General features: G+C 49.0%; 2 protein-coding genes and 1 non-coding gene across 4 annotated transcripts; 1 reads left to right on the top strand and 2 right to left on the bottom strand.

Annotated features, from left to right (window-relative positions):
• Positions 1 to 5,364: 5,364 nt before the first annotated feature.
• dis3l (DIS3 like exosome 3'-5' exoribonuclease) lies at positions 5,365 to 15,503 on the top strand. Its single transcript, XM_066701238.1, has 17 exons — positions 5,365 to 5,642; positions 6,436 to 6,589; positions 9,315 to 9,443; positions 9,715 to 9,850; positions 9,967 to 10,134; positions 10,335 to 10,413; positions 10,776 to 10,955; positions 11,195 to 11,364; positions 11,482 to 11,643; positions 11,743 to 11,990; positions 12,146 to 12,238; positions 12,401 to 12,928; positions 13,176 to 13,330; positions 13,471 to 13,649; positions 13,757 to 13,902; positions 14,041 to 14,212; positions 14,393 to 15,503. Exons 1-17 carry the CDS (start codon positions 5,513 to 5,515, stop codon positions 14,702 to 14,704), a joined length of 3,141 nt encoding a protein of 1,046 aa, XP_066557335.1. The 5' UTR covers positions 5,365 to 5,512; the 3' UTR covers positions 14,705 to 15,503.
• A 109-nt stretch (positions 15,504 to 15,612) lies between these two features.
• Positions 15,613 to 20,981, bottom strand: tipin (timeless interacting protein). Of its 2 annotated transcripts, XM_066701240.1 has the most exons (9): positions 20,837 to 20,963; positions 20,587 to 20,707; positions 18,967 to 19,103; positions 18,631 to 18,724; positions 18,208 to 18,283; positions 17,835 to 17,957; positions 17,621 to 17,684; positions 16,849 to 17,067; positions 15,613 to 16,658 (listed from the first exon to the last, which is right to left on the bottom strand). In XM_066701240.1, exons 3-9 carry the CDS (start codon positions 19,082 to 19,084, stop codon positions 16,381 to 16,383), a joined length of 972 nt encoding a protein of 323 aa, XP_066557337.1. In that variant the 5' UTR covers positions 19,085 to 19,103; positions 20,587 to 20,707; positions 20,837 to 20,963; the 3' UTR covers positions 15,613 to 16,380. The 2 variants fall into 2 exon arrangements, with proteins under 2 accessions (XP_066557337.1, XP_066557336.1); XM_066701239.1 differs by lacking the exon at positions 20,587 to 20,707 and having other exon boundaries at positions 20,837 to 20,981.
• Positions 17,394 to 17,524, bottom strand: LOC136748951 (small Cajal body-specific RNA 14). Its single transcript, XR_010816671.1, has one exon.
• Positions 20,982 to 22,467: the final 1,486 nt, after the last annotated feature.

The following is a 22,467-nucleotide window of genomic DNA, read 5'->3' as shown; positions in this document are numbered from 1 at the left end:
ATGGCAAAGACCCGAATAAGAAACATACACATCATCATATTCACAGAATATATAGATTTACAACATACCTCTCAGTCGGTCTCCCCCCCGGCCCCGGCCAGTCAGTGATGCTGGGACAGGGCACCCCTCCAGCGACAGCCAGGTCGGAGCAGCAGCCTTCTAGTTACCACTGTGATGCGCAAGTTGTACGAAAATCCTGGATGGACTTCGACAAGTGGAGTTCAAAACAGGAGCACCTTCAGTGTGCTAGTGTTATGATGCTGAAGGTGTATTTTAAAGTTGTTTCCTTGTGCTGGCCGTGGTGGGTGTGCGCTGTGCGGCGGTGCAGGCTGTACACACTGTTACACTGCACAAGTTGCTGATTCCCCCGATGCAGCTCCTCGGCTCGCCTCCCCGCGGCTGCTCTGATCCCGGGCAGGAGCGCGGACCATTTTAAACACCCGTGACGTCACAGGCGCTGCTGCTGAAGCAGGCGCTACTCCCGGCTCTAGCCCCCATCATCTCGGAAACCAGCGTGCAACTAAACACAAGACACACACACAGCCAGCAACTAAACACAAGACACACACACAGCCAGCGTGCAACTAAACACAAGACACACACACAGCCAGCGTGCAACTAAACACAAGACACACACACAGCCAGAGTGCAACCAAACACAACAAGACACACACACAGCCAGCAACTAAACACAAGACACACACACAGCCAGCAACTAAACACAAGACACACACACAGCCAGCAACTAAACACAAGACACACACACAGCCAGCGTGCAACTAAACACAAGACACACACACAGCCAGCGTGCAACTAAACACAAGACACACACACAGCCAGAGTGCAACCAAACACAACAAGACACACACACAGCCAGCAACTAAACACAAGACACACACACAGCCAGCAACTAAACACAAGACACACACACAGCCAGCAACTAAACACAAGACACACACACAGCCAGCGTGCAACTAAACACAAGACACACACACAGCCAGCGTGCAACTAAACACAAGACACACACACAGCCAGAGTGCAACCAAACACAACAAGACACACACACAGCCAGCAACTAAACACAAGACACACACACAGCCAGCGTGCAACTAAACACAAGACACACACACAGCCAGCAACTAAACACAAGACACACACACAGCCAGCGTGCAACTAAACACAAGACACACACACAGCCAGCAACTAAACACAAGACACACACACAGCCAGCGTGCAACTAAACACAAGACACACACACAGCCAGCGTGCAACTAAACACAAGACACACACACAGCCAGCGTGCAACTAAACACAAGACACACACACAGCCAGAGTGCAACCAAACACAACAAGACACACACACAGCCAGCAACTAAACACAAGACACACACACAGCCAGCAACTAAACACAAGACACACACACAGCCAGCGTGCAACTAAACACAAGACACACACACAGCCAGCGTGCAACTAAACACAAGACACACACACAGCCAGAGTGCAACCAAACACAACAAGACACACACACAGCCAGCAACTAAACACAAGACACACACACAGCCAGCAACTAAACACAAGACACACACACAGCCAGCGTGCAACTAAACACAAGACACACACACAGCCAGCGTGCAACTAAACACAAGACACACACACAGCCAGAGTGCAACCAAACACAACAAGACACACACACAGCCAGCAACTAAACACAAGACACACACACAGCCAGCAACTAAACACAAGACACACACACAGCCAGCAACTAAACACAAGACACACACACAGCCAGCGTGCAACTAAACACAAGACACACACACAGCCAGCGTGCAACTAAACACAAGACACACACACAGCCAGAGTGCAACCAAACACAACAAGACACACACACAGCCAGCAACTAAACACAAGACACACACACAGCCAGCGTGCAACTAAACACAAGACACACACACAGCCAGCAACTAAACACAAGACACACACACAGCCAGCGTGCAACTAAACACAAGACACACACACAGCCAGCAACTAAACACAAGACACACACACAGCCAGCGTGCAACTAAACACAAGACACACACACAGCCAGCGTGCAACTAAACACAAGACACACACACAGCCAGCGTGCAACTAAACACAAGACACACACACAGCCAGAGTGCAACCAAACACAACAAGACACACACACAGCCAGCAACTAAACACAAGACACACACACAGCCAGCAACTAAACACAAGACACACACACAGCCAGCAACTAAACACAAGACACACACACAGCCAGCGTGCAACTAAACACAAGACACACACACAGCCAGCGTGCAACTAAACACAAGACACACACACAGCCAGAGTGCAACCAAACACAACAAGACACACACACAGCCAGCAACTAAACACAAGACACACACACAGCCAGCAACTAAACACAAGACACACACACAGCCAGCAACTAAACACAAGACACACACACAGCCAGCGTGCAACTAAACACAAGACACACACACAGCCAGCGTGCAACTAAACACAAGACACACACACAGCCAGAGTGCAACCAAACACAACAAGACACACACACAGCCAGCAACTAAACACAAGACACACACACAGCCAGCGTGCAACTAAACACAAGACACACACACAGCCAGCAACTAAACACAAGACACACACACAGCCAGCGTGCAACTAAACACAAGACACACACACAGCCAGCAACTAAACACAAGACACACACACAGCCAGCGTGCAACTAAACACAAGACACACACACAGCCAGCGTGCAACTAAACACAAGACACACACACAGCCAGCGTGCAACTAAACACAAGACACACACACAGCCAGCAACTAAACACAAGACACACACACAGCCAGCGTGCAACTAAACACAAGACACACACACAGCCAGCGTGCAACTAAACACAAGACACACACACAGCCAGCAACTAAACACAAGACACACACACAGCCAGCGTGCAACCAAACACAAGACACACACAGCCAGCAACCAAACACAAGACACACACACAGCCAGCGTGCAACTAAACACAAGACACACACACAGCCAGCAACTAAACACAAGACACACACACAGCCAGCGTGCAACCAAACACAATCAGTGATAAGAGTTGACGTGATAGTAGTAGAAGTTCAGTTAGGTAGTAGAATGCATCAGTAAGTAGGTTAGCAACTGTAGTATAATAGCAGGAAAAATCAAAGTACATTTTTTAAAACAATGAAAATCTAGAAACAATGGTAAAACATGGTAAAGCATGGTAAATACACCACGCTAAAACATGGTATAAGGTGAAGTGTAGAGTGGTGTAACAGTAAAAAATGTGGTAAAGATGTGTATGTGTTTGTGCACACAAACACATACACACAGACCAGTATCATAATAAGCGTTTATTAGTATCTGGACCAAATACTGCACTCTTGTCCCCTGCGATCGCCCCCTGTTGCCTACAACATGCAATTGCCCTCCACAACACTAATGCATATAGACTCTGTGACTGATATAGTAATGCATGGGTGTCCAACCCTGGTCCTGGAGAGCCCCAATCCACTCAACCTTATAGGTCACACTAAATCACCATTCTAAATACTACTTCTTAATCAATTAAGAAAGTCAACTAGGGGAATTCGTCCCTCAGGAGGCTGCAGATACTCAGATGATTGCTCCATGTTTCTAAGGGACTGAATTTACCAAACCTCCAGCGTCACAGATCAGAATGAAATACTCCCAGGTGTTTATAAATTGGTGATACAAGGGTGATCTCTAAAACCTGCTGGGGGCTCTCCAGGACCAGGACTGAGCACCCCTGCCTAATGTAAAGACTGATACACTAATGCAGTGGTTCTCAAACCTGTCCTGGAGTACCACCTACCCTGCTGGTTACTTAATTGAAATAATACATTTCCTAAATCAGAGCCATTTCATTATTTTTAACAGTAGGGGTTTTAAGTTAAGTATACAATTGTATAAGGAAAATATTATGTTATTAAGGAACCAACTTGGTATCAGCTATACAATTTAAAGAGTCAAATGTAATCAAATTACTTCAATTAAGGGTTCAAGGGTTCAATAAGACTGTACAATGCACTAGTTAGAGCTCATCTGGATACTGTGGACAGTTCTGGGCTCCACACTTCAAGAAAGATATCGCTGCTCTAGAGGCAGTTCAGAGGAGAGCAACCAGACTTATTCCAGGTCTGAAGGGAATGTCCTACTGAGAGACTGAGGAACTGAACCTTTTCACCCTGGAACAGAGGAGACTACTTGGGGACTTGATTCAAGTCCTCAAAATCATGAAAGGCATCGACCACATCAAACCAGAGGAGCTTTTCCAGATCAGCAGGGACACACAGACCCGGGGACACAAATGGAAATTGGGCTTCAAGGCATTCAAGACAGAAAACAGGAGACGCTTCTTCACACAGAGAGTCACAATCTGAACAAACTCCCCAGCGATGTTGCTGAAGCTGAAAATTTGGGAACATTTAAAAATAGACTGGATAGGATCCTTGGATCACTTGGTTATTGATGGACACCAAACAAGAACGATGGGTTGAATGGGCTCCTCTCGTTTGTAAACTTTCTTATGTTCAATTAAGTAATTGAGAGCTCGGTTGGAACAAAGGGTAGCGGGTCCTCCAGGACAGGTTTGAGAACTGCCTACATGCACTACTCTAGCATTACACCCTGTAATCTCCCCGCTTCTGAGTTGCATTCATACACACGGGCACCACTAACTAACCTGCTCTATTGCTAGTGGTCACTTTTAAACCCGGCCTTTTTGGTGAATTGTAAATCATTAGCACAGAGCCCCGGCTTTCAATTACCGCATCGCATTGCTCTCTGCGCTGCTATTGAGCAGCTCAGTCTGAATGTATTTGAAACCAAATGTAATGTGTAATGCTACGTTTCGGCTCTTTACATGGCTGTTATTTTCACGTCGAAGGAATTATGATTTCGGTTATACAAACTATTTTTTTCAATTCACTTTTAATGAGAAGAAATATTGGGGAACAGTTGCATTCTTTGACCTGTACGACACTTTTTGTTCCGTTATGTGGTGGCGTGGGTGCTGTTTGCCAGGCATTGGCCAGCTGGTTAACTAACGCCTGTACTAGTGTACACCTGCGCTCACTACTCTCTCCAGCGACACGCCGGTCCGACTCCTGTGTCTCTCCCTCACTGGGGCAGCAGAGACCGGCTCCCCCCTCGCTCCTGCCCCGGCACTTTCTCCAGCACCCCGCCGGTCTCTGCCCTGTTCCTCCGCACTGTGTGGCCGCCGGCGGCTCTCCGTACTCCGCGCTGACTGTGTTCGGGGGTGTGCGTTTCCTGTGACGTCACCACCACCCTCAACCCAAACAACGCACTCCTTCCGGGTCAGCCGCGGCGGGAGGAGAGGCTGAGCGCTGGTGTGATGTCTGGTCTGTCGCGCTTCATCCGTCCGCCAGCTCGCCGCCCACCCTCACCGCACCGCCCGGGCCACAACACTGACCCCTCGCCATGGAGAAGACCGAGAAGGTCCTGCACCTGAAGAGCTCCCGGGGGCGGAAGGTCCGAGTCGTGCGGGAGCACTACCTCCGGGAAGACGTGCCGTGCTTCAGCGCTCTGTGTGAGGCCAACTGCCGCAACGGTGCGTCCTGCTGCCTGCGCTTTTGTGTGTTTTGTTGAAAGATGAATGAGACAAAGTGAAAGCAGGTGTGCGACCGGCTACTGCCCTCTTGTAATTGATGCTAGACTTACACAGGTCCTTAAAGGTCCTGTGCATCACTGAAAATACAAACTTGCAACAGAGCAAGGATACCCCATCCAACTCTTACAGACAATGATAATGGCGAATGTTATTACGCTACTACTAGTTTTATTATGATTGCATTTAACCATCAATCCTTGTCTGCCTCTAAAACGTTTTTGGTCCGGGATTTGCTGGAACTGAACTACTGTAGCCGATCTGTGTTGTGTTGTCATGCCAGTTTTACGACGAAACTCTTAAAACATGTGCAGATACAGTGAAACTGGCACTACCAGCATCTAAGTATTTAAAAATACCTGATAATTATTTGAACGGGATGACATTTCTACACAAGATAAGAGGTATTGGGAATGTTTGAAAATGCTGCTCTGTGATTGGCTGGTTTCTCGTAAGTGATGTATAACTATGTGCCTCCGTGCATACTGCTTTTTACAGCAAGCAGACATCATGTTATATTTTATTATGCACCATTGTTGTCTTTTTGTTCCAAATAATGTATTTAGACTAGACTCTTGGCAGTGCTTTGATTGCATATCATGTTGGTTTGCATGCGTTTTGCATTGTTATTATATTTGTATACTGCAGGAAGAGTAGCAACAATAGCCACATGTCAGTAGTAGTAGTAGTATCTCTGTGCTGTGGCTGAAGTGATAGCCTGTCTGTGTGTTGTCAGAGGGGAAGGTGCTGCCCGGGGATGTGACCCACTATGTGGTTCCGGACGTGGGCGTGGTGCGGGACTTCCTGGAGGTGCTGGAGTTTGCGGAGCTGCGGGGGATCGTCTTCATGCAGACAGCCTGCCAGTCTGTGCAGCACCACCGTGGCCGCAGGTACGGGACCGTCACACGCTCCCACGTCACTCCACTCTCTCTGTGTGCTCTCTTTCTGCTCTGTCTCTCAGTGTGCACTCTGTCCCAGGGCACACCCCTACTCTCCTCTCTCTCCCAGCTCTCTCTCTGTATTCTCTGTGCCTGTACACTCTTTCTCTATCTCTCTCTCTGTACATTCTCAACTCCTTCTCCCTCCCACAGCACTTTCTCTGTCTCTGTCATTTCACATTCTGACCGTTGCTTTCCAGCGGTGCAAAAGCAGAGGAAACTTTTTCATGCCTCCAATGCACTTGGCTGGAGCAGCAGAGACAGTCTCATGAATGGTTGAGGCTGAGTCCAGATGGCTCTGACAGCAGAGGATCATACTCAACAGTTCAGGCCATGCACATCAGCCTGGGGTTATCAGTGTCTGTATTGTGTTGGGAGCCAGGAGCCAGGGGAACCACAGGCAAGGTTACCAGTAGTAGCCAAGGAGTGTAGTATAACAGGGAGATCTGGGGCTCTGAGAGCGGTGCTCCCTGAACAAGAGCCAAGCCTCACACACAGAGGAAGACACAGGGAAGGATGCTGTGTGTGTGCATGTGTGTGAGAGATTGAAGCATGCATGTCATTGTTGTGGTCGCAGCCACACTACTGCAGAGTGCACAAGCTTGCGAATGGTCGTGTGTGTGTGTGTGTGTGTGTGCACAGCATAGGCAGACTCACTGTCACTGCCTCACTACACAGCTGGGAGCTGAGGAGCGGAACGAAGAAGCACTGACACTTCTAGACACTCGCACTTGCTCACACAGACACACAACAGTGCACACAATGAGACAGACACACTCACTTGCACTCTCGCCACATTCTCACACACATCCCTCTCTCTCAGCTGCCAGTCTGCACATCTTGCATTTCTTTCGTTGTATTAATTAAACAGATTTATGGGTTTTTAATTTTGTTCCTGCCGTGCTTCGTGCAGAGAAATTTCCGGAGGCTGTTGCTAGCCTTTTGGAGTCGTCTTTTTTTTTCTTCTTTTGGTTCGTTTAGTTTTTTTTGTGCTGTTTATTTATTTTTTGCTTACAGCACAATTTAAACTTTTGCATCATTAATGCGCCAAGGCTTCACTGTAATAATATTAAGGCGTACATGCTTGACAAGGTGCGCTGTGCTGGTAATTACCCCTCTGCGATCGCTGCAGCAGTGCGGGGAGGACTGCCAGGGTATTGCTGAGTAAGACGGGACACTGTGGTTAAACCAGCTGTCCGGCAGAATCTGGCTTTTCCAAAGGGCTTTAACACTTCATCAGTCTGTTGTTGAGGGAGTGAGAAAGAGGTGGGGGGTGGACAGTGTGCAGTGTTTTTGTAAAAAAAATTGTGAGGTTGGGGTTTGTGTGTGTAGTGGGGGGATGTCTTCTGAGTAAAGGAACAAAAAGGGTTAATTTAATTGTTGTTTATCATAATTAAAGGTCAGATAACAGGCCAGATGATATAATGATATTCTACAAACCTGGACTCGACAAAGGTTGTGTTTTGAGTAGAAGGAGGAAACATCTGACCAGAAATAAGGTCACCGAGTACAGGCTTTTGTTACCAGCAGCAGATTTGTTTTAATCTGGCTTTGGTTTAAAAATCTGGCATGTGGACGGGATCCAGGCCCCTCCAGACTGCTGCACTCAGGCTGCATCTCGCAGTCCCAGCATCACGGGTTCGAGTGGGAGCTTTGGGTTTTTTGCTGTGGTGACTCCTGTCTCTGGCATGGCGACAGGATGAAGGCTGTCGTGCTGAGCTGGGTTTTATTATGGGTTTTATTAACAAGTGACGGGTCCAAATTTGTGAGGAAAAACAAATTGCTGATTCCAAAATAAATTATTAAATTAAAGATTCAGCAGAATCTTTTTCTTGAATTGGCCAATTAATATAAACAGTTGCTATCAGATTAACGCAGTACTAAGTGAAATATCTAGTGGCAGTTTTATTTTTTTCTCCAAGGCTAAAAATATCAGGTTTTACATCCTTTATCCTCCTTTCCACTTGTCATTGAATATCTGGCAGTCACAATGGGAAAAGCACTAAATTACTTCTTAGGTAACACTTAATTACAGTAATTACATTTTCTGTTGCAGTTAGACAGCGTGTGTCACTTTATGCAAGACGAGAGTGTGAAGAGGATGCTTGAATCAGTCCGTGATCATCATATAAATGTCTCCCCCTCCCCCCTGCCTCCCACTGGGCAAGTTGAAAGTCTTGTCTGTTCTACAGCACAGAGCAATATAGATTTTTAAAGTGCTTTCTGCAGAAGGCACCTGGAGGATATTTTACGTTTTTTAAAGTCCAACTAAGAGCCTTACAGTACAGTAAATAAGAATTGAAATGATTTTCAGAAAAGGTCACTTGAGTTTAAATCTGAGTGGGTGATGTAGTGAATTCCACGGATGCAGACCTGTGCTCTCCTTCTCCTTGCTCTGACCTCATCTAGTTTGTGTTGAGTGTTCATGATGTTGGAGAGCTCAAGATACAGGTTTACAGCTTTGGAAAGGCAGAGCAGCAGCAACATTTAAACCAACTTCAAACATCAACAGCAATAATGCAGAACCAGTGTTAAAACGACACGGGACGTCCACAAGGCCGCTGCAGTCAGGTGGCAGAGCGTATAAATTATTGCGCTCAGCTGATATTTGATGGCAGGGTGCAGATGTGGTTGCAGGGGGAGTGCTAATGGTTTGTGTGTTCTCTTTGTTGTGCAGGCAGTACAACCGTCTGCGCAGTCTGCTGCGAGACCCCCGGCACAACTGCATCCTCTTCTCTAATGAGTTCCAGACGTACTCCTACTGCCCCCGAGAGAAGGGGGAGTCCCAGGAGAAATGGCACTCAAGGTTAGTCCAGCCCATTTCCTCTCAAACACAGGGCTTTTACACACACTTTACTATTGATTTGGGCTTTCAGGACAAATGGGACATAGTCCAAATAAGTTTACTGACAAATGTGTTTGGTTAATCGGCAGAGACTTTTCACGCCATTATTTGGTTTAGTTTTATCTTTGTAGGAATCCGTGCGCACACGGACCCTGCAGCTGTGCGCCAATATGGTTGTGTGGTTTCATGTGTTCATGCAGGTATGTGTCAGTATGAGTATGTGCTATTGCAGGTGTGTTTACCATGCTGCCGTGTGGTACTATAACCACCTGGCGGGCCAGAAGCCGGTGGTCATGATCACGGAGGACCAAGAGGCCATGGTGGAGTACAGCAGCCTCAGCACCGGCGTCTATGTCATCTCCACACAGGTACGCCCCCCGCTACTCCGGCAATCCAGCCGCACACACCTGTACAGACTTCCTTTGTGAAGTTTTGAAAAAAGCCTTCAGACCATTGTGTGCTAACCTGCCCTCTCCTTCCTCAGGAGTACCTGCAGACTTTCTGGCCAGACCTGCCAGCCGCGAACGAGCTGTACACCTCGATCGCCCAGGCACTACGGGTGAGGGAGAGCGAGAGCCAGGAGCGCGAGTATGTCGAGCACCTGCCCCTCGAGGTCCTGGAGGCCGGGATCAAGTCTGGGAGATACATCCAGGTGCGCTGAGACACGGCCCCCCCCCTCCCCCGCCACCACACACACTCACTCACACCGAGCAGCCCTCGCAGGGTTTCTCACTCTAGAGATTCATTTTGTGAGCAGCATTTTTCAGAGGGTAAAAAATAAGAAAAAAAAACTTGCATTCATAGGAAAGACTAGTGCAATTTATGAGTATTATTTATTTATACATAATGCAGGGCACTCTGAACGTCAACAAGCACAGAGCGCAGACTGAGGCCTTCGTCCGGATAGAGGGCTCCACCAGCAAGAACTCAGGTGAGGGCTGCTGGGACAACTGTGAAAGTTTCCTGTAACAGATTATCAACAAAGTTTCTAAATCAGTGTTCAACTAATAATAACAATGAATCTGGTCAGTGCCTGCTTTGCTTTTTGCTATATTTGCACTTGTAAACCTTTGCAGTTGCTGTCCTAAAAACAGACAACAGAAACACTATGGGAGGTCACATGGGTGGCACTGGGGCCCTGAATTCTGCCAGTATCCCAGCGTGTAGCAGCAGGTTTTGCAATTTGTTGATTTTCTGCTGCTACTGTTGATAACCCTGTGTGCAGGGCTGCGCTGGCTGCTTACCCTCTCCTGTTTTGCCCTGACCTTTGCCCCTGGTCTCTTCGGTGATCAGAGCTGAGCAGCGACGTGCTGGTGCCGGGCTGGAGGCAGCGCAATCGGGCAGTGCACGGGGATGTGGTGGTGGTGGAGCTGCTGCCACGGGTGGAGTGGCGTGGGCGCGAGACGGCCCTGAGCAACGGGGATGGCGAGGACAGGCCAGCCGAGGAGCCGCAGAGCCAGCCAATGCCCACAGGTATGGTCGGTGTGCCTTACAGCAGCTCCCAGCCTGCAGAACTCTGCAGGTGGACTTCTGGTCCCAGTTGTTAAAATACAGTATTTATTACACATATTTCACAGGGCTATCCCTTTCAAAGACTAGGTGTAGTTCAGTAGAGTGACCACCAGAGGGATCTCTATTACTGTCTCTGAGTCTCTCTCTCTCTCTCTGCCATCCTGCTGCCTCTCCTCCCTCCCTCCTCTTCTTTCCTGCAGGCAGGGTGGTGGGGATCCTGCAGAGGAACTGGCGGGACTACGTGGTGACATTCCCCCCCCGCGAAGAGGTGCAGTCCCAGAGCCGCAACTCCCAGCGCATCCTGGTGATACCCTGGGACTGCCGCATCCCCAAGATCAGGATCTGCACCCAGCAGGCAGAGGCCCTGCAGGTGAACATCCCCCTCCCCTCTCCTCCTCCACCAGGGCACAGATCAGATGGATGGATGGAACACAGTGGGATATTCCCTCTGAAACCTGGAGGTTTACATCTCTCTCTCTGCCCTCAGGACCAGCGGGTGATCGTGCGTCTGGACTCGTGGGAGAGCTCCTCTCTGTACCCCAATGGGCACTGTGTGCAGGTGCTGGGTGTGGCGGGGCAGCTGGAAACTGAGGTGGCCACTATCCTGGTGGAGAACAGCATCCGAGTGCTGCCCTTCTCCGAAGCACAGGTGAGCGGGCAAGGGGGGAGTACCTGTGCGAGAGTTGGGGCTGCACAGATCAGTGTGTGTTGGGGTCGCAGTACTCAGTGTGCCCACATGCCCCTGCAGCTGAAGGAGATGCCAGTGAACTCAGCGGACTGCCCTTGGCGTGTGGAGGCCGGGCCGGAGGGGCAGCGGCGAGACCTCAGGGACTCTCACCTGGTGTTCAGCGTGGACCCGCCTGGCTGCGAGGACGTGGACGACACGCTGTCTGTGAGGGAGCTGCCCGGGGGGAACCTGGAGCTGGGTGTGCACATTGCAGACGTCACACACTTCGTCCCCGCCGGCTCCCTCACCGACCTGGAGGCCCGGTCCAGGTAACTGCACTCTTGTAGAGAGAAGCTCAGGATTACCTCAGGTGGTGTTCCTGCCCTGCCTATTGATTCACTAGCAAAACCGAAACTGTTGAATTCTAAGCTGTTTGGAGCCTCCTAGAGTGTGATCAAACCTCTGTCTCTCTTTCCTGCATCAGGGCCACCACCTATTACCTTGCTGACCGGCGCTACGACATGTTGCCCCCTGTCCTCAGTGCTGACCTGTGCTCACTGCTGGGCGGAGTGGACAGGTGAGTCAGCTGTGGAGGAGACAAATGACTGAACTTCAGTATCTAAATTACCAGCTCCCTCTCAGCCGTGTGCGTGTGCGTGCTGGGGTGTGTGTCTGAGTGTGTTGGCCTGTATTCCCCCAAGTCAGGCAGCTGAGCGCCATGCTCTGCTGTGTTTTGCAGGTATGCCATGAGTGTGCTGTGGGAGCTGGATGGGCGCTCCCTGGCAGTGCAGGACGTGTGGTTCGGACGCACGCTGATCCGCTCCTCCTACCAGCTGCACTATGAGCTGGCGCAGGGCCTGTTGGAGGGGAGGGGTGCAGAGGAGGTGGCCGAGCTGGCAGACCTGCCAGTGGAGGAGAAGAAGCAGCGGCTGGGGGAGCTACGGCGGGCACTGGAGAGGCTCACGCACGTGGCCAGGCACCTGCGCGCCCAGCGGGACCGGGGTGGTGCCTTGGAGCTGGAGGGGGTGGAAGTGCGGGCGCAGCTGGACGCGGAGGGCAACATTGCCGCCCTGGTTCCCCGGCAGCCCCTGGAGGTGCATGAGACTGTGGCCGAGTGCATGATCTTTGCCAACCACTGGGTGGCCAAGAAGATCCAGGCCAGCTTCCCGCACCAGGCCCTGCTGCGCCACCACCCGCCCCCCCGGCAGGAGTTCTTCTCCCAGCTGTGCGAGAGCGCCAGTGCCCGTGGGTTCAGCATAGAAACGCGGTAAATACACCACTGAGCACGCTCAGGGGACGACAACCGCAAAATGCATACACATGCAGACACTCACAGGACACACACAGATGCCCATTGGACACACACATGCAGCCAGGCACTCGTAGACATGTGACTATATACACATTCAATACACACTGCATACCTGCCCCAGTGTACAGCAACTGCACAAATGGACACCGTAACAGTATGCCCTGCAGAGGCACAGCTCTGAGTCCTGCTCCGTCTGCCCCAGATCCAACAAGGCCCTGGCAGTTTCCCTGGACCGGGCCGTTGACCCCAGCGACCCCCTGGTGAACCGGCTACTGCGCATGATGGCGACTCAGGCCATGTCCAACGCCCTGTACTTCTCCACTGGCAGCTGCCCTGAAGAGCAGTACTACCACTACGGTGTGTTGTCCGTGTGTGTGTGTGGCTGTGGCTGTGGCTGTAGCACGAGTCTCAGGCTCGTTAAATCTGCAATGTGTCACACTGCTGTGCAATGCGAGTCTGATTGTTGTCCACGGTCTTTCTCGCTCTCTGTCTGGCAGGCCTGGCTCTGAAGCACTACACTCACTTCACCTCGCCGATCCGCCGCTACGCTGACATCATTGTGCACCGCCTCCTCATGGCTGCCGTAGAGAAGGACCATGGGGCGGAGCCGTGGGTGGCCTTGCCCAATAACAAGGAGCTGCAGGAGCAGGCCCAACAAATCAATAACAAGAACAGGGTAAGCTGGGGTGGGAGGGGTGGGGCAGGAGACCTCAGAATTGGGTAAGGGGGCGGCTCCAGCTCCAGGGGATCCTGTTCCAATCGTCAGTTCTCTGTCCTGTGCAGGCGGCTCAGCAGGCACAGAAGCAGTCCACCGAGCTGTTCCAGTACCTGTACTTCAGGGACAAGGACCCGCTGACGGACGAGCGCTGCATGGCGGACGCGGTCATCTACACCATCAGGGCGAACGGCGTGCTCGTGTTCATCCCCAGGTGAGTAAACCCGCCAGCCCTGTCAGCACCACAGTACGCCACGCCGGCACAACTCGGAAGGAAATGCGCAGTATGCCAGGTATGAAAGGATTAACGCGACAGATTTTCCGAAACTGGGTCATTTTACTCACTCTGCAGGTACGGGATCAAAGGTGGGGTGTACCTGAAGAACCGCGAGGGCCAGGTGGTGAGCGTGCGGCCGGATGGAGGCTGTGATTGGCAGCCGGGCATGCTGCACAGATTCCCGGACCGGATCAGCGCCAGCACAGCCCAGGGCACCCACAACTTCAACCTGTTCGACCACATCACTGTGAGTGGTGCTTCGCTGAGGGATGCACACCAGCTGCACTGCACTGACTGGGAGACCGAGAAGGACAGAGACTAAGATAGAAAGAGAGAGATCACAAAATCCTACCTAAATCCTGTAGATGCATCACAGATTAAAGCACCATAAAAAAAACGGGTGTCAATCTTTTTCTCTCTCTTTCAGGTGCGGATCTCGGTCCAGGTGTCTCGGTGCCACGCAGACAGTCTGTATCTGGAGGTGGTCAGCAGCCGTCCCCACCAGTGCACAGAACTGGAGCCGGGGGGTGCTCGTGGGCCGGGGGTGCAGGGCAAGTCAGAGCTGGTGCAGGAGGTGGTGCGCAGTGCCGAGGAGGCGTCCCAGCTGGAGGAGGAGCGCGGCCGGGCGCCGGAGATCGCGGGCGAAGAGCAGGAGTTCAGGCAGAGCACTGGTGTCACACTCTACTCTGTCCTGCAGGAGATCGGTGAGCTGGCACTCCTCGAACTGGCAGCCCGATAGAGATTTTCTATCCCACTGCTGACACGGGCTCCTCAGCTTGTGCAGGGGTTGTCACAGGTGCCAGGGCACTTATCCTGTCCTGTAGGACTCTGCTGCCCTGTTTCAGTGCCAGGTTGCGAAGTGGTTGTTTCCACCCCTGATCCAGAAAAGCATTTATTCTGGATTCCGAACAAAAATACCAGCATTCTAGAGTTCAGACTGGCATTTTTATATTTTTTTTACCCAATTCATCAGGATGAAAAACAGAACAAATCAGCTCTTGAGATGCTTTTTCCAAGCCTGGCTTGAGCTTTTGCATAATCTTCTTGCAGCTATTTCAGTCACTGGAACAAAGTGGTCTCTGGACATTTTTTCTCTTTTTGTACATAACTACTTATATAACTGATGTGGAAACAAACCACACAATTCACTCAGGATTTGCTGCTCTTTAAAACACTGAATCTTACACGGCAGCCTGTAGCACTAAAGCCAGGCAGTCAGATTGCTGTTTGTAATGAATGTACAAGTCTTTTGTAAACTTTTGAGTCTTACTTAATTTTAGAAACATTTGGTTTCTTGATTGTTGGAGTGCACAACAGTGCATGGTTTTAAAATGAAAGGGTTTCAGGGTATTCTAACTTTCTGCCACAGATTTCCCATTATGTTTTAAAAAACAAATGTACAAAACTCTTTCCAGACTCTCTTGGCAGCTCCTATATTGTAATGCAGATTTTTTTTTTTTTTTTTTTTTTAAATATTAGTCAAGACTAACTCCTGAACTTTCTATTACAGTATTTTTTCCAATAAAATCTAACCCATTTTCATGACTCGTTTTCATGACTGTACACTATATGTAACACTTGCAGTGTAAGGAAGATTATCAAACTCACTGAGAGGAGGCAGCTGTGAAAGTAGGAACAAGGCCAGGGTGAGAATAAGGCTGGTTTATTGAAGGGGAAAAGTGCCATCCTGAACAAGGCTGCGAGGGGCAATACAATTGCAACCAGTCCCTCTTCCCAACCCAAGAGAAGTGAGGGAGCATCTAAATGCCAGACTTGCAACAGCCTTCTGTACTCTTGGACCTACACTAGATGGATCCTGCTCACACCTGTGCCTTACAGACGGTCACTAGTGCAGCAAGACTGTCCACACCTCACAGTAGTGGACTACCAGGTTCTCCCTGCTGCCCTCTCACAGCAATGGCCAGGTCTAGTCACTACACCCATCTATACAGACACCCCCCTACCTACATCACAGCTGTTCTACCTGCACTGCTTTGCAGGATCACACAAAAAGGTTAAGGCCCACAAGAATACAACATTCAAGGCTTTTGCAACAAACAGTTTGGCACATGTTGTACCTATGCTAGTTTCATGCTTTGCAGAAACATGGCTGGGAAAAAGCAAATGGAAGCAGCCTGGCCTGCACTACCATATTTGATACAATATCTAAACTCATCTTGAGGTACGGCATGTATAAGTGCATCATTTTAAACGTCACAACAGCACTAGGCTTCAAATTGTATCTACTGCTCAACATTGTTCTGCAGGTGTAAAACTTCTAAAAGGCAAAAAAAAAAAAAAAAACTTTATTATACAAACTAAAATATCCTGGTATTGTATAGTCATCTTCGCCCGAGTGAGGAAAGCAGCCCAGTGTGCAGCGCTGCCAGCCAAGAACACCAGATGGGGACAGGATCAGTCGCTGCCGTCCTCTCTGTCGTTACTGTTCTGCTCCGAGGTTACCCCGGCTTGATGAGGGGAAGAAGGCGAATCCCCTAGCAGTTCTGCCTGCGGGGGATCGGTTAGCGTGGGTGGGTGGTCAGTGTCCACATGGTTTGACATCGCAGTGTCCAACTCTGGAGACTCTGAGTCAAGGTCACCATTGTGCAGAGCAGCACGGTCCCCCGGAGGGCCAGACAACCGCCCCGGGGCATCAGCAGGAGACTTGGAGAGGGGCTGTGACTGAGAGGCGTCTGTCAGAGGGAAAACACAAACTATTAAAAAAGGGCACTTATCTGCAAGGTCACAAAGAAAAGCAGAGCAACCTTAATAAGTGTGTATTTGAGTGGGATATGAAAAGCATCTCCAAGGCAGTGTTAAAGGAAAGTGCTTTAAGCTGCTTCAGTATAACCACAATCAGTGTGCAGCGCGTCAGTGTCTCACCCTGGCTGCTATGCTGCAGTCGGGTCAGCCGCCGCTCCAGGGCCCGCTGTTTGTTCAGCTCCATCCTGCGACGCTGCTCCTCCGTCAGCTCCCCCGGGGCAGGCGAGGAGGAGGGGGCTGTGACTGCAGCCCACACCTCGTCCCTGCTGCTGCCCACAAACGGGTCCAGGTTCTCTGGCACATGGTTCTCCCTGCCGCTCCCACCATCCTCCTCAACATCTGAACAGGACGGTGGGAAGAAATAGTTTAAAAATTAATTGAAGAAAGAACTTTAAGAGACTTTAAAAAAAAAAACAGGAGGAGGGAGGACTCCAGCAGTGACTGTGACCAAGGAGAGAATAGTCAAGCAAGGGACCGCTGGAGGTTTCCACCCCCCAGGCTAAACCTCTTTCCCCAAACCAATAAAGATCACAATGCCACAGCTGAAGTCCCCATGCAGAGTCTACTAAATTCAAAATGGAGTGCAAAGATTACTGCAATGCAGTGTGGTCAGATTACCACATTATTACTGATAGAGTAATAAAAGGTTAATGACTGGATAAATAAGTGTATGGAACCATCGCACAGGCGACCCGATACCTTGACAGGCCCTGTCGGCAGGAACCAACCTCACTATTGGTAGCGTCTTGGACCGCAGCACACCACTCAGAGCTGCGGCCATCGTGAGGACAGCCACCCACAGTCCCGCTCTCAACCACAACCATTGTCACCGGAAAGCTGCACAGCTCGATCTATTGACCGCTGTCCAGTGAGGGGTGAGGCAGACACTGACCTTCTTTACTGCCGAAGTCTTCGTGTGTGATCGGCATGTCTAACCGGATTCGTTTCAGGCACGTCTGGAAAATAAATAAAAATTACTTAATGACAAAATACAAGGAGGGCTGTGGGGCTCTGATCGCAAAATAAATCCATAAGATTAGAGAGAAAAGACCCCCAACCTTGGGCAGCAGCCTGGGCACAGGGGCTCAGAAACCCAGCAGCCTCACCTGCACTTCTTTTTTACTCCCTAGGGACTCCAGCTTGTCTACAAAGTCATCAAATTGTAGTTTGGGGTACAGCCTGTGGGCCCAGTTCTCCATGCGTTGGATCAGGGTCTTCAGGTCCTCAGCCTGGAGAGAGTGCGAGAAAGAGCTCGACTTAGAACAGCCAGAAATCCTCCCCTCCCCACCTTATAAGACATGCATGGCCAAGGCAACAGCATTAAAACTGAGCCACATGGAAGGCACACAGTGAACCCAGGCGAGTGCAGATGGAGGGGAAGCTGCTCGATGCAGTTCACGTCACAAACGCACCGAGCGCGGTGGTGGCCAGGGGCAGCATTGTGGGGGCGGCAGTGTCACACGAGCAGCCAGCTCTCACCTCGTGTCCTTTGCCCTTGAACCGTACGTTGTCAAACAAGGTGCGCAGTGCTGGGAGTCCTCTCTGGGAAACTAACCTGAAAAAGCCCCAGACTTTCTATTAATGCGTTAGGATGTACAGAGCCAGAAAAAGGATCAGAAATTCCTACAAACTCATGCTTCTTCAGCACATAGGTTTGCTTTGAGACAAAGTCTCAGTCTTAGGGTTTCTGTATTGTTAGAATATAAAAATTAACCCTTAAGATTTATAAAAACATACTTCAAAAGCCATTTCCAGAAAGCTCCAACTACAAATGCCTTGATAAACACTGAAAATATACACAACGCATGTGCCAAATCATTCTGTAAAAAATTAATAATCCTTAATTTTTCCTTTTCTGGGATATGTGATCTTCCCCAGGGAACTCCCGCACAAGGCCCATACCTCTGAGAGTCCAGTTTGGGCTGCGGTCTCTTCACCACTCTTCTCTTGGCCACCGGAGCTTCCTCTAGTCTGGACACCTCACCAGCATTGTCCCCTTTGAAGACCGGGAGAGAAATCAATGTTACCACCAGGGCACAGTATGGGGCGCTACCACAACAGCACAAGAGTCATCCAGTAAAACAGGGGAGTGGAGACGCACCAGCAGTCATGCTAGTTTTCCCTGTGTGATTACTTTTATCTTTTTTTTTTTTTTTTTTTTTTTTAAACAAAGTCTCCTCCATTAGTATTGGTGACCTTACAGTGTTAAACACGTCACAGATTTAATCAGTCAATCACCATCCTCAGCGTCCTCCCTGCCTGGCGACAGGGGCGGTGGTAGCGGGGGGAAGGCCTCATCCTCTGTGTTCTCATAATCGGGAATGTCAAACAGACTGTTCTCCAGCGGGTCAATCATGGCACCGAGCACTCGGATCCTTAACATGGATACAGAGCAAAGAAATGTTTACAGGCAGCAGGACATTCCAGCAGATCAATACCAGGACGGGACGAGGCAAACTGAACGATAACAGAATAAGATTATGACTTCTACAGAAAAAGACAACCAGTACAACAATTAATTTGAATATGCAGAGAAACCAACTCAATGCATTTGAAAAAACATAACTAAATTCCCGAAGCCGTGTCCCTTGTGTTCTTATGCAATTGTAAGAAAATTGAACCTCCTGTGGAAGTGACTGGAACCAAGACAATTCAGGTTCAAATGTGGTGTATATATAGAGTCCAGAATATAGAGCATAGTATAAAGGTATACTGGGTACAGCAAAGGCAAAACTGATAGTCTTTGACAAGTCAGCTTTTATTAGTTTAACCCTTGACCACCCCACCCAACGAAGTCTGCACTCTCCCACATTCCAGGGTAAGGACTCTGGTTCCCACACCCGTATCTCTCAAGTGATTAACTCACCCCTCCTTACTCCTCTTTATCAATAGTTTTCAGATATGCTATTGATACAAGACTGATAGACAAACGGTCTCCTCACCAACCTTTTGTAATGCTATGGTTACCAGAGACCCCCGGCCATCAGCCAACTGTGTCCACTGTCTGTGAATCAGCAGACCTCAAGAACATTTAGGCAGGATAAACTGTGGAATATGACCAGGGTGGATTTTAACCAGTTTCAGAGTTGCTTTTCCGTTTCACGTGTGCAATTTCCCTTTAGGAACCGATTACAGCAGCGGGTGGGTCAATTTTGAGGTTTGCTCCTATAGCAAAGCAGCGTGGCGTTGTGGTCAGGGCTCTGTAGTCCTGAGTGTTGGGTTGTGCGTTCAATCCCTTGAGCAAGGTTAAACAATAATGCGATATATAATTGTAATTAACCCTGGATGAAGAGTTTGCCAAGACAACTATACTAATAAGCGCGGGTACAGTAATATAGGGTTTGTTAGTACTGTTGTGATTTAGTAGTTGGGTCTATGTAAACAGCTGGAGACCCATACAAACGACAGCGCATGTGCAGATTCTGCGATTAGAAATAACTTTCGGAGGCTAGATTACAGTATGGCCATTTAAGAATCTAATAAATGTACAGCCCAATCTTTTATTGTAAACAGGGGCTCAAATAGACTTCCAGGTATTAACCATTTAACAACTGATCACCCACTTCGCGCTCCTCTGCCCAGACCGGGAAACCGCTGCTCGCCCCGCGCATGCGCACAACGAACAGGAAGGAAGTTACCATTGTGTGGAGTTCATACAGTACCGAACCGGTGTGGATGTGGCCCAAAGATCCAACAGAAACAATCCGTAAAAACAGCAGACTGTACTGAAAATGCATACAGCACACACGGAACCATGGTAACGTGTCGGAAGACAAACTATTTTCATTAGAATAAAAACAGCGAATTTCTGTGTAAAATAAAAGATTAAACAATTTGAATAGCAGCTCGCCAACTCACAGAAACGGACGACCTCGGCGTGGGACGGTGCCTCGACACTGCAGGAGTCCAAACACAGCCTACCGAACCGGCACCGCACGCTTCATACACAGAAAGGTGCCCTCTCGTTTAGTTTCTCTATCTAGCGATACAGAGTAGAAATGGCGAGGAAAGCGATGGATGAACGCACATTGCCAGGTCTTTTGTAGCGTTGAAACATTCACGTTACACAATACAACCCAAACACGCTCAAAAAAAGACACCAACGTACCCGGACTGCAGCAAGGGGACAGGCCTCCGCGAAAACAGCTCTTCATACAAAAACAACCGCCGTTACAGCACTTTTAACCCGCACATGCTACGCCTCCAGCCCGGTTTCAAGACAATACCGCCTTCCCGCCCCTGTCTCCCGCACCAACAGCCAATCACACACAGAGCCTTGGGGACGCTCGCCAATCGCAGCGCACCTACTAACAGACCAATCGGGTTTCACTACAGGTATTACGTCACACAGCCGTGGCCAATCAATGCCATTTTTGTTCTAAAGGGCGAGGAAAGCGTTTGTCATACTACATTACTCTTATCATTTTATATCAATAATGATGTTGTTTTCAATTGACCGACAGTGATTTATATCCAGATTTGGCTTCTCTGAGTCGTGCCTAATGGTTTACTTTTATGTTTGTATCAATATCAATATTATATTGGTCTTTTAATCTGTAAGGCGCCACAACAAATAATAATGAAAATATTGGTTAACTGATTATCTATAAATAGACACAGATCGTGTATAATTATAGATAGCTGGAGAAAAATACTACCAACACTCACACACTCAATACAGAATAGTGGTTAATATAAGCAGCTATGCTATAAAGGCCGAAGATGGTGCTGCATTACTTGTGTTCTGCTCTGATATGGGATCTGATTGGAGCTGGACAACAGACACACAAACATTCCCTGATCAATTATGGCTTTGGGGTTGTTTGTCGTAATATGTCACACCAGCCCCCCATACCCAAAGCACGAACAACCATCACCCCCCTTCCCCAACCCCCAACAGCCTCCTTCCGCCCCACACACCACCACCACTAATTACACACAGGGGCTAATGTCACAATCCTGGGAGGATATTACAGAGTTACTCAACTTTAAATTTGATAAATAGTCCTTCTTGACCAGCACTTTATAAACTTATTTATAACAAATACTACAAATCCAACAACTGGAGATACAACTGCCCACAATAGGTATGCCACTGTTGTCTCACCTCCCTGTTGCGCTGCCTGTCCCTGCAGATGAGTCCCCCTACCCTACGTGTTAACTACTATTACATATATAGCACACATAACAAGGACCTGGGAGTACATGTGTGTGCCTCTGTTTTCTGTGTACCTCTACTGCACTCACCAGGATCACTGGGACCAGAAGACCACATTGCCTGTGCAGGGCCTAGCAAAATCCTATATATGAGACAAAGACGATCACTAAATAAATGCCTAATACATGACATGGGGCTCATAATACTTCATAAGGGCCCTGTGTTTTGGTTGATCGTGTCCAGAATGTGAAAAAGGGTTTTCATCAAACTATCCTCTTTTCTTTATGTTCATGTCAGATGGCCCAGCACAATCTTCAGACAGTTGCTTTCAATTTCATTATAATATTTATTTATTTATTTATTTATTGGGGGGGGGGGGGTGCAGGTCTGGTCAATATAATAGAAATGATACATTCCTTGTCAAAATTGTTAACTGATGAAGGCTTTAGTTTTATTATTTTGCCGTCAGCATTTGTGAAGGAGTTGTCTTTGTGTAGGAGTATATTATTACCAATTTCGGGATATCATTGCTGACAGATCATGTCTACTGCCTGTCATGTGTTCTCCCCCGAATCCCCCAT

Source organism: Amia ocellicauda, chromosome 4 (assembly GCF_036373705.1).
Source record: "Amia ocellicauda isolate fAmiCal2 chromosome 4, fAmiCal2.hap1, whole genome shotgun sequence".
NCBI classification, from domain to species: Eukaryota; Metazoa; Chordata; class Actinopteri; order Amiiformes; family Amiidae; genus Amia; species Amia ocellicauda.
This window is presented reverse-complemented; position numbering and strand designations above follow the sequence as displayed.